Consider the following 12,595-nt stretch of genomic DNA (forward strand, 5'->3'; position numbering starts at 1 on the left):
CAGTAGCTATGGTCATGATGGTAGTAATTATCCGAACAATTATAGTCGAATTGATTAGCATCAACTGATAAACCGTTTGTAGACCACTTCTATTGTAAGTATTTAGTCTTATACGGGATAATTATTTCTATAAAGATATAATTTCAGCTATATGATATTTGAAAACCAATACTGATACTTCAATCACAAATTTTTCCTGACCGGAATCCATTTCAGTCTCTATCATCGTTCATTGTACTTGTAAATGTCATTATTGTTCCGGTTTTTTTACAGGATATGGATTTCCCCCCTTTCTGCAAAATAAAGACTTCTTCTCCTCAAAGGCTTACACTCATACTTGTCATTCTTAAATCGCATTATGATAACCCCGTAAGCAGTTATACAACGGCCTACTGCATGACGGAGGCCGTGTAAAGATATTAAATACAGAGGTCCAAAAATGACATAAATGTACAAAAAATATCAATTTCATGGTTAATGTTTCAATCATATAACTTACATAATACAAATTGTTATATAAACTGTATATACATGTACAAGTTGCGGATAATTAAAACCAACTGGTTAATGTCCTATTCCAGGTTCATACGCACGGGTAATCTTCTTTTTTATTATTCATTTAGTACCCTACTTAAAAATGTTCAGTGTTTGAATGTGATTATGGTATAGCTAATTAAAAAACTATGTCTACTGGATGATGAATCAATAATGATGGGGTCATACGCTATTGAGACATGAGTTTCCTATCGGAATATCTTGATATTAGACCACTGGGTCTGTAAGACTAAAGTGATTCCTGTCTGACCTAAAAGTTTGAAATTATGATTAAAAGATTAGGTAGAATGGTGATTTTTACATTGCAGCCAAGAAATTGTTACTCTCTTTAATTTTGTGCGAAATTACATTTAACACTAAACAATTTTAACCATCGACGGTTCCATGTGAACACGATTCAATTTTTCTTACATACAGTCATTCTGAAGTTAGACATCATGGCATGGTATCGAGCACGAACTCGTCTATTCATGAATGAGTAAATGATTGGATCGAGGAGGGAGTTGGTGTAAGCGAGCCACATTGTGAACACACCCAATGAATGGGTGACGTGGATAGGAATAAAACAAGAATGGACGATACAGTAAGGCGCCCAACAGACCACGGTAGTCATTACCAAAAGGGTGCCTGGATGGAACGAGGAAGAAGAAGACACAAAAAAAATAATTTTCATTTAATTCTTCGAAAAAGCGTCTCCACATTTACAACTTACATCAGTACCGGCAACGAGTAAGTCATATAGTTAAAGGGATGCTCCAGGCTGAAAATCTTTATCCTTAAATAGAGTAAAATTTACTCTATTTTTGAAGCCGGAAGATGTAAAAACGCGATTGGTCAGGTACAATGCAGATTTAAACAGAAATATACAGAATAATAAGGTTTTGGATAAGGTAAAACAATTCTAAATATCTGATCTAAAGAATGATTGTTACTTTGATGATCGATTTGAGAAATATTAATGATTATTATCCAGGTTTACACTGACGCATGTACAAAAAATGGGAATTATAGAGAATGTATGGAAATATAGGTGTGGCATGCACTGCAGATGTGACGTACCTGTCATAGCAATTCTTTTGTCAGTGGTGAGTTTCTTCTGCAAGGATCTTCGCTTGCTCCTCTGCTTAATCATCTTCTTGTCAATCTTCTCTTGATTCGACTTGACTTCATCAAACTTGCAGACACCATGACCATCAAGGTTGGAGGTTGAGGATTCTTCCACGGTCTCAGAAACCTTGCCTTCGCGGCTTGGCAGGTCGTCCAAAGACAAACCTGTATTGGTTGTTGGATTGGTCACCTGCAAGCTGTCATCGGCTTCCCCGACGTCATCGAGGGAGTCGTCGTCGGCGCGGCCCTTGGCGTAAGATCGAAGGACCTGCTGCTGACGCCTCAAGGTCCAGAAGACACCGATGTAGCAGAAGACCATGACGGGAACGGTGATGCCGAACAGGATGATGATGCAGATGATGTAATAGAGACAGGCTTGCCAGATTGGGGAACAATGATGGGTGAAAGGATGGTATTTGAAGTCAGAAATTAACTCGAAGGAAGGTGGGATGATATTGGCGATGGGAACCATCCAGCAGAAAACGATATAGATGATGATGCGGGTCTTCGATGGAGGGAAGCGGTTCGGCAAGACTACGGACAGAAAACGATCTAAAGATATGGCCAGGATAGTGGCGAAGTTACCGAACGAGAAACCAGTTCCACCAGCCCCGTTTATCTGCAGAGACAAAGTTTTCACAGACCAATGTCGGGTAATAATCATGAACCTAAAAATAAGTGTTTTTGACGCTTAAGAAACATAATTCTGACCCAAAAGGTCATTATCTGAATCTCATAATTTTCTACATCATTCACTGTTCTGCAATATTATATCCACTATCTCCTTACATAAAGACTTAAATGACATCGTTTGTTTTCCATAATGAACCTGATGTAGGCGATCTACAGTACAAATTTAGTTCCGCAATATATTTCGAGTATTGAATTGAGTATCTTTTTGTTGCTTTTAGTGTTCATGTAGTTTTTTGCGTTTGTATCCTTTAATAGGTCCATGGTCACAGTCGCATATCCTGCCGCAAGCTTAAGCTTTTACGGAATTATGCCTTCTTTCGTTTACAAATCTATTATACATCTTTATTCTTTTATGACAAATGATTCTGCATAATTTAGGTTTAAAAATATATTTTGTGAAAATGGATGAAAATAAATGTATATTTTTTTTAGTCTTGAATTGGACAGATTATGCCAAACGGGTCTTAAAGCCTACCTGTATCATAGTTATAAACAAAGATTAAGGTATACTCACTAAACACATGATATCACTATGAACCAGAAAATACCCGTGATCGAAGACGGATATGATGGAGAAAGACATACTGGTGATCGTGATACCGAGATCGTTGATGATCAGGTTGATGATTAGCCAGTTGTGAACATTCCTCCTCAGTTTCTTATCACGGAGGATGGCCACCAAAGCGATGAGGTTGACGATCAACGACCCGAGAAAGATGATGATCATCGTCAGACCCTCGACGATGGCCACCAATGACGTCGGTTGGTGGTCGATCCGCAGACCCCTGTATGGATTATATGGGGTAGTAGTCGACACATTGTCGTGTTCATTGATCTCGGTGATGACCATGATGATGAGTATAGGACCAATAATCACGTCAGAAGATTTGCTAAATCGATTCTTAATGTTTACCAATTTATAGAGCAATGTGATATCCTTATGAAACTAGGAAGAACATTTTGATATAAAATACAAACCGCACGAACCAAAACATATTTTAACGAGGAAACTCAGTTTGGAATTTTATTTTGATGTCAGCTTCCGGGTAGCGTGTGGTTCAAATCATGAGGGGAGGGGCGCCGTATGAGAAAATTAAGAAGTAAATGAAAATAGAGTTGCCATTCAACTTAAAAAGCAGAACAATTTTATCCTTTACTCAAACAGGACATGCTTTTAACAATTTTAGGCTGTTAATATTCACTGGCGGATTCAGGTAGGCCGTAGGGGCACATCCGGTCCGTCCCCCCTCTTTTCAGAGGTACAAACAATATTATAGGGGACTGTACCATACATACGTTGGTGAGGCCCCCTTTTTTTCGCTTGTTTGTCAATTTTTTCTTGCCACAAAATGACCTCAATTTTTTGGTTGTCATTTTTTCCCCGGAACAAAATGACCTCGATTAGGCTGTTAAGACCTTCGTTTTTTTCTTGGCAAGCTTATCTTCTTAAGTGTTCATCGTATAAATCACAATAAAATGTTAATATTAAATTGCAAGCGAAACTGGAGACCCTATGTCACAGTATGTGGGTTTGCTCTATTATTCATGATAACAACTTTGTCAAGATGGTGTCACTGAATGATGTGCATGTATATTTATTCCTCGTTTTAATCGTATAAATCACAATAAAAATGTCATTATTAAATTGCAAGCGAAACTGAAGACCCTATGTCACAGTATGTGTGAGTTTGTTCTATTATTCTAAAACGAAAATGATAACTTTGTCAAGATGGTGTCACTGAATGCTGTGCATGTATATTTATTTCTTTACATCTCTTAGAAGGATCAAAGGTAAACACGGTGTTGAATACGATCAAAATAACAGATATTAGATATTAATACACTTGTTACAATAAACAGAAAGAACAATCCGATTGTTGGTGTAATGAGGAAGTCACGTCATTTGGTAAGACAATAATCAAAATGATCATCATTTTATCTTCTTTCTTTATACAGAGGAAGGAGGCACCTGCCCTCCGCCATCGGTGAGAGGAGAACCATTCTACATCAGAATCGTTTTGATCAGTTGCACTTGCTGACAGATATAGGTGGCGCTAGTGCACCCATGATCACAACAGCGTTGCCATTGATCTTTGAGATTCCCCGAATGCCGTTACACGTTAATTGCTCTCTCTCACGCTCCCAATAATAAAATTATGTTTATTACACCATTAATTTAGAATTGCGATAGCAGACCTTTAGAACAAAGTTAAGTTGGCTGGAGAGACACGATGCGTTATTTAAAAAAAAATATAGCAACACCCAATTCTGTAATAAAGTTAGTAAGAAATGCAAGTGAAGAGTTCAAATGGCTATTCAAATTCATTCGCTATTTTCTTTTTTACATGTGATTTGTCTGAAGGAATATAATGATTAATGGATAATAAAATTTGGAATTATGATTTTGATAATGATGGGTTGGTAAAAGGGAGCTACCACTCACTGTATTGACAGAACTACCCTTCAACAAAAATATGGGCAACTGACAACTTCCACGACTCCTATGACTACAACGTTACAAGTCGAGAGGTGGCGCTATCACACTAACGATCAGTGAGTACCTCAACTCCAAAGCGTTATTAGTACATATCTCTATGCTCAACTCTCACAAGTTTCTTTTTTTCCCCATCCAACAGTGGATTTATCTTTTCCTTGACGTACGAAGAGCGCTCGCATTTTCATAAGTCATCTTGATATGACATTAAGCGTATATACTAGCGTACCTACGGGGCAGGGGGGCAGTCTGTCCCCCCTTGACGAGTCACAACCCATGCAAGGGACGTATCCCTGCCCCCCCCCCCTGACGAGCTTGAAGACCTTCTGCTGTATGAAAAACAAAATGTATAGGCTGGAGCAATCGTATAGAACCCTCCAGTTTGTGAAATTGATATTGACAGGTACAACAAGAAAGCTGCTCGCAAGCGGCCTAATAACCCAGAATTTATTAAGAATTAACAGGGCCGCGTAACTGTTTTGAAAGTGGGGGGGGGGGGGGAGCTGACCATGCAGAACAAAAAGAAATCACAATCAACTGGTAGTTCTTACGTATTTGTACACGGTTTGTGAAAAAAATGGGCTGATGCCCTCCAGCCCACCCCCCCATTTCCGCGGCCCCTGAAAATTATCTTTAAAGGGATAGTCCGGGCTGAAAATATTTATATATAAATAAATAGAGTAAAATTTACTAAGCAAAATGCTAAACATTTCATCAAAATCGGATGACAAATAACGAAGTTATTGAAGTTTAAAATTTAGCAATGATATTTTATGAACGGAGTTAAGCCCACTTGATGAATATTCATGAAGTCGTGCCTAGAAAGGTTTCACCGGAATAATGCAAATCTTTAAAATTTAATAACTCCGTAATCCAATTTGGATCAAATTTTCAGTATTTTGCCCTGTGAATTTTACTCTATTTATTGAGATATAAATATTTTCAGCCTGGACCAGCCTTTTAAAGGGTTGGTGCGAAGATATTTTGATAAGGAAGGGGGGGGGCGACCTGACTGTGACGTCATCAATTGAATTACAGCAGATATTTCCTCCTTTCAATACTGCCTTTCCTTTATCTAGTCTTCCTGCCATTTCCCCCCTCTCTTGATCCTCTTCCCCTTTTTTCACTTCTAAAAAAGGGGGTGGACGGTGGTCTCCTTACGTACATCTGTGAGGCTAATCTTTATGTTTAAAACAAAATATCCAGCCCTTAAAATATATATTTTGTTTATTCCTTTATTATGATTTTAACATATTTACGAATTTAATATGCCTGGCAGCCTGTGTACCTTTCTTTTTGTGTATTCAGACCTGAAATCGTAAAAAAAACTTTGTTAATTTCGTTCGTTGTTCAAAGATATGCCAATTTGTTGACTTATTCCAGGGAAGTCCCTTTTCACTCGTATGATATTTGGCATTACCTTTTAAACTCGTATGCAGGTATAGAAATAACCCAATCAATAACCATCCCTCCTTCTCCTCCGTTTCCTTCTTTTATTTTCGCTTTTATTCCTTCCAAATGTTTTAATTGAAGACGTCTTGCACGAATTCCCACTATTGTCTGTGCTTATTACAGTTTTTCACTGAATTTTCATGCACTGTGCATAAGATAAAAAGGGTTGCGTTTTGGAAATAACTTCCCTGTTATATCCATGCTCAGTTATTAGAGCATTCGACTGACTCATGCTTAGAATGAACAAAAAAAAAGAAGTAGAAGAGAGAGTAATCAGCCACAATACAAGAAACATATTGGAGGGGTAATCCCTCGTACATTCCAAGAGAGATTAAACCCGCCCACATCATGAATATTCATAAACGAATCGATAGTGACGTCACCATAACAACATAGAACATGTGAGAGGGAAATCGGCACCGTCGTCTTCATTTACAAGACTCGACTCGACTGTGTGGAGAGATTACAAGAAATTGAGTAGCTCTCCGCTCAACGATTCTGCTAGGAAGCTTCGTTCTTTCGAGACTTCGATATGGATTATTCAGCTATGGGAATATTTTGTAAGACAAGAAGAGGATATTTCATGGTATCATTAATATACATCGTGTTTTCTTCTTTGCAAATTGTAATCACAGCACAGAATTTCTCTAATACGGGTAAGTATATTATAGATTTGTTTCCTCAAATCTTGTGCATGCATTCTTCGTAAAATCAAGGAGCTGAGAAGCTCCTTGGTGGATTCTTGCCGAGGCTTGTTCTCCATTCGATACAATGGACCTATTGTTTTGACAGAATCATGTGCATTCGCCACGTTCCAATACATGAGAGTGAACTTTCTTTATGGTTTTATGAGGGATATGGAACAACTGGTTTTATGAAAGATGGGGGAGGTTTGGGTTATAAAACTAAGAGGGGGGGGGGGGGGGGGGGATAGATATGGGATAACATCAAATGAATTAACATTAATCACAAAAATCATAAGAACTTCCTTTATTAATCTTCCATAGAGTATAAGTTCAATTGCATCACCAAGACAGTTCATTTATTTCAGAGATGAATGTGTAGATCCAAGATAAATCTTGATAATTAATTTGATTTTTTAGACAATGCCACAATTTCTTTCTAATTTTTGTTACGATTATCTTATTACATCATCACCACCATCATCATCATCACCATCATGATCATCATCATCATGTTCATTATCATCATGTTCATATCATCATCATCATCATATCATCATCACATCACCACCACCATCATCATCATATCATCATCATCACCACAATCCTCATTATCATCACTACCACCACCACCATCATCATCACCTTTTCATCATCATCATCACCTGCTCACCTGTCATCATCGTCAACATCATCATAATTACCACCACAATCATTATCACCACCATCATCACCATTATCATCATCATTATCACCACCACCATCATCATCATCTTCTTCATCATCACCACAACCATCATCATCATTATCACCACCATCATCACCATCACCACCATCACCATTACCATTGTCTAGAATAATTGTTTTCTTGTATAGGGCTATAATACTCAAGAAAAAAGAATAGAAACATCTCATTCTCTTTATGCTACATCACGTTTGAATGTCCATAAGTATTCAGTCACACGCTCTTGCCTTTGCTTTGGCTTTCTGTTGTTTACACAGTAGCCTGTAATAGTGTGTTCACTGATTACTCTGTATATTGACTTTCATCAAGACAAGAGTGTACTCTAATCACATTCAGGCTAATTGAAAGGCAGCTGATTATTCATTAGTCTGGTTGTGTATACATTATGTAACATTATTATGAAGTCTTCAAAGCCTGACCAGGGTCCTGTAACACAAAGGTTAGCGATTGATCGTACGCTTGATTTTCACGATTGATCGTACATTGTAGTCAATGCAATCAATCCTAGAAAAATGTTCTGAGATCATTGGTAAGCTTTGTTTTACAGGGGCCCAGGTTTTACTTGGCCAGATAATTCATTTGTCATCCATGTATCTAAATTCAGACTGTCTGCCCGCCTGCCTCTTTCTCTCTCTCTCTCTCTTTCTCTCTAAAAAATAAATAAAAGATCAATTATAAAAAATGCCTTAGGCAAAAATGTATTTCATTTATTTTCACAGAATCTTTGTTTTATCAATTTTGAGTCATAAGCTTGACAAATGAAATATCTTTCTCTGTATATCTAGGCACCATCTATCTATCTATCTATCTTTATGTCTGTCTGTCTGACTGACTGTCTGTCAGTTTGTCTATCTATCTATCTACATCTATCTATCTATCTATCCATCTATCTTTCCATCCATCTATCCATCTATAATATTTACTTTTCCGTCTCTTCATTAGGCATATATCTTTCTATTACTCATCTCAACACATCTCTTTAAATTTCCATGCTGATCATTGATTATTTTGCTATGTACCGTAACATGGTTCTTCATCTTATTTTGTTCATGAACTTCATGAAGAGTTTAGCCCTACTCATTTACAAAAATAATCATGAGAGTAACTTCATGGCATGCTTGTGCAATTTCTATGAATTGAATCTGTTTTCTTTGAAAAACGACTCTAACCTCAAATTGAAAATTCTTCACCATTTGCTCGAAGCCCATATTAATTTGATTGCAATTGTATGAAATAGGTCTTGCTGTGGGGCATGTTTTATAAAAGGAACAAATTTATGAACATACTGTTTGTTACTAAATTGGATATTTACCTCAGGGCTTACAGTTGAAAAGCAGGTTTCACATCTGTCTAGGTATTTTGCCAAATTCTTCATATATACATTGACTCACTGTGTACATAATATCTGTCTTGTGGAGAAGAAATTGGTATGCAAGTGAATAAGTGATGATAGCTAAAAAGGCATTACAGAGAACACAAGATTGTAAACATGCATTACAAAATTTACATCATCATTTAGTGGGCATTATTTCTTTATTCTTAATTAAACCCCAATATTTTTGTAGCCTTATTTTATGAGATATTGTAGTGTTAGTAGGAAAGAAAGTAAACATGGAGCTCAAAGTATACTTCATTTTGGATAGTTTTCTTAAATAAGAAGTCTATTAGGCCTCCTTGGACATTAAAGGCAGAAAAATAATGACATTGAATTTATCCTGACAGGGGTGGACAGGGATAGATAGTTTGTTACTTTGTTAAAAAAAAACTAAACAATTACACTTACCAGCAATCAGAAAATCTAAATTAATTTGAACTCTGCCAAGCTGATGTGTGAGGATGTGTTGTAGTAGGTCCATGCTTTGCGAGGGGGGGGGGGGGCTGGGAGGGGGAGAGGAGGGAGGGAGGGTGGTGGTGGTGTCATTACTATTTCTTATAGTTTTTATTTCCCCCTTTAAAATTGTATTTCTCCATATATTTCTCTCCCTCCTCTCAAAATTGTGCATGTATAGATAGTGTAAGTTCTCCTTATGGTAGCTCCATGTTCCTTTTCTCACTTCTTGATAGCCATGGCTCTGAGATTTTTAAATGCCAATTTTTTTCCCAGGGTTTAGAATTGTTGTAGCAGGCCAATTAAAGTCTTACGTTATTATTCTGTGTTCTGTAAATCGAACCACACAAACACAGCATGAATTCTGCTCACAGTATCTTAGATTACAGCTATACAAGTTAAAGTGAGCTACTATTATATGCTCTGCTGCATTTATGGATATCATTGAGTTTTTTGTGTATGACCATGGGCTTGACCAAAGTAATACTAAAGACATAGATTTATAGGGCCAATTAAAGGGCCTACTTGAAATGATTATTCATGTAAATATCCATGATTCATTATTCTCTTGGTTCTGAGATTGACTGAGAGAGAATTAGAATACATTACAAAGTATATGAAAATCCATTTTTGGGAAAAAATCATCAGATTATGAAATATTTACAACTTAATATATACTGCAAGGAAAAATTTACAAATATATGTAGAGCTATAGCTCTTTGATTAGATTGGATGAGTGGAAAGAAAGACATTTTTTTTCGGGGGGGGGGGGGGGGGGGGGTGAGGACCTGATGTTCTTCAAGGTATAATTATGTGACATTACACATCCCAGAGATTGTTTTTTCATACTAAATAATAAATACTTGTGGCATTCCATTAGACCGAACAGTGCCATGTTTAGTTCTAGCTGACCGATGTGAACACAGCTTCAACTGGACAATGCATCCCTTTATTCCAGCGACTGACCTTCATGCCCTGACAACTCTTAAGAGATACACCTTATCACTCACTTTATTTTCATAAATATATGCTGGAATAATAAATGGTCCTGGATATGGTATTTGTCAGAGGCTTTGGCTTGTTCAAGGTGTGTTCTTCATACTGTTTATGTGACTTTCTAGTAGACCTTTCCTGTTTGTGCATCAGGAGTGAGGCTCAGAACAACCAAATAGTTGTATGATAACTCTCAAGAAGTGGAACAAACTATCTATGTGAGAGAAATCTTGAATCTGTTGATTTGTTTTCTGAAATTGTGTGGTGTAAGAGATCTCAAATTTTATGTGAAACACACAATTATTGGCCTGTATATGGAGATGGGGGGGGGGCATTTAACACCAAATAATTATGTGACCAAGAAAAAAAGAAGAAAAATAGGAAGGAAAAGGGGTGGAATATAATAGTTTACTGAAGCTATCATAAATTGGGATCTCTTTTAATTAGAAAACTGTCAAAATGCTTTCTCTCTTGAAGATTTTTTGAAATTTTGACCCATATGCCATGTTGTATAACATCAACATTTTTTGGCTTATTATTACACTACTGTATACAATGTATGCACTCTCTCCACTTCCTGGGCAGCTTGCAGCTCGACTTCCCAAACTCATTTGCTGGAGACACTATATTGTAAGAGTCTTGAGTATTTGTTGTGGAATATTTAAATTTTACCTTTGAATTTATTGGAAGCATTAAATAATCATGAAAACAGTTTTTGTCTGGATTTTGAGACTAACTTTGACTTCAGGGATTTAGATGAACATGTTGATCCGTCTGGCATTTCTGTGCTAGATACGAAATAATGTTCTGTTTCTATTAGTTACAATCGTTTTTATCCATAATCTGTAATTTCCTGCTGGGATTTCTCTTAATCCTTGAAAATTGAAGTACATAGGATGGATCAAACAATCATAGATAAATGTGTTATTGTGTTATGCTAGACATTTGTGTTTCATAAACCTAACTGTTATGATACATTTCAAACATAATGAATGGAGAGAGGGAGTGAGAACAAAAGGAGGAGATTAAGAAGGAGAAAGAGGAGAAGAAGAAAAGAAGAAGGAGAAAAAGGAGGAGGAAGAGAAAAGAAGAATAATTTTTCTCTTCTCAAATTTTATTTTCATATATTTGTCTTTCAGTAGTTTTGATGATGAAATGCTCAATTTGAAATAAATGTTTGTGTTTGTGGGTCTTTGGTTGCGTACATGCTTAGAAAAATAAATTGCAGATAATATTGATATAGCTCATTCTTGATAACATGAATTCTCAAAATCAGCATCAAATGATAGGGTCATGTAATTGAATTAATGTTGAAGGCAGTTCAATGTCAATATCTTTCCTATAGGAAAGGTTTATTTGATAAATTCTAGAGTATCTATCTCAATGAAATTATGGAAGGGTAATGATGGTACCTCAAAAAGGAAATTGAGAAAGGAAAAAGTTTCTTAAGACTTTGATTAGATCACCCGAGAACCGTGACAGGGCTGGTCCAACTTTCTGAGATATTTGAGAAGGCTCTGATTTAGGAAATCTTGGCAAGAGACTCGTATATTTAAACCTCATGAATTCTTATGTGATGGAGAATTTCAGAATCAGTATGAATGAAAATGCTAGCTGTGCATAATTTCATTTGGCCGAAATTGATATCCAACATGATGTAAATATTTCAGTCAGTGCCCTTTTGGATGCAGTTATTACACTTTTGGGATCTTATACCCCTTTCATAAACCCAATTAAAATGAATTAGGCGGCTAATAGCAGCATAATTTGGTCGTAAAATTGGAGGAGGACAAGAGTTATCCGCATTACTCTGATGCTGCTGTTATCCGCATAATAGCGGCATCGGGATAAGATTTTGAGTTTATGAACGCATTTCCAAATAATGCGGATAATTGCCATGGTGCGGTCACAAGGTCACCCTTTTCCAACACAACCGCATCGGAGGGGGCATGTCCAGTTGTCATGGCGATTATCCGCCTTTATCAGGACGGGCGCTCATAAAAATAATGCGGCTTATTTTCGGAGTTTATGAACGCAATTTTTAT

At 36.8% G+C, this 12,595-nt stretch overlaps 1 protein-coding gene across 1 annotated transcript; it reads right to left on the reverse strand.

Moving 5' to 3' along the window:
* Positions 1–663: 663 nt before the first annotated feature.
* Positions 664–3,287, reverse strand: LOC121428873 (5-hydroxytryptamine receptor 1-like). The gene is made up of 3 exons (XM_041625745.1): positions 2,870–3,287; positions 1,615–2,281; positions 664–1,182 (listed from the first exon to the last, which is right to left on the reverse strand). Exons 1-3 carry the CDS (start codon positions 3,203–3,205, stop codon positions 953–955), a joined length of 1,233 nt encoding a protein of 410 aa, XP_041481679.1. The 5' UTR covers positions 3,206–3,287; the 3' UTR covers positions 664–952.
* Positions 3,288–12,595: the final 9,308 nt, after the last annotated feature.

This window comes from Lytechinus variegatus, chromosome 15 (assembly GCF_018143015.1).
Source record: "Lytechinus variegatus isolate NC3 chromosome 15, Lvar_3.0, whole genome shotgun sequence".
Taxonomy (NCBI): domain Eukaryota; kingdom Metazoa; phylum Echinodermata; class Echinoidea; order Temnopleuroida; family Toxopneustidae; genus Lytechinus; species Lytechinus variegatus.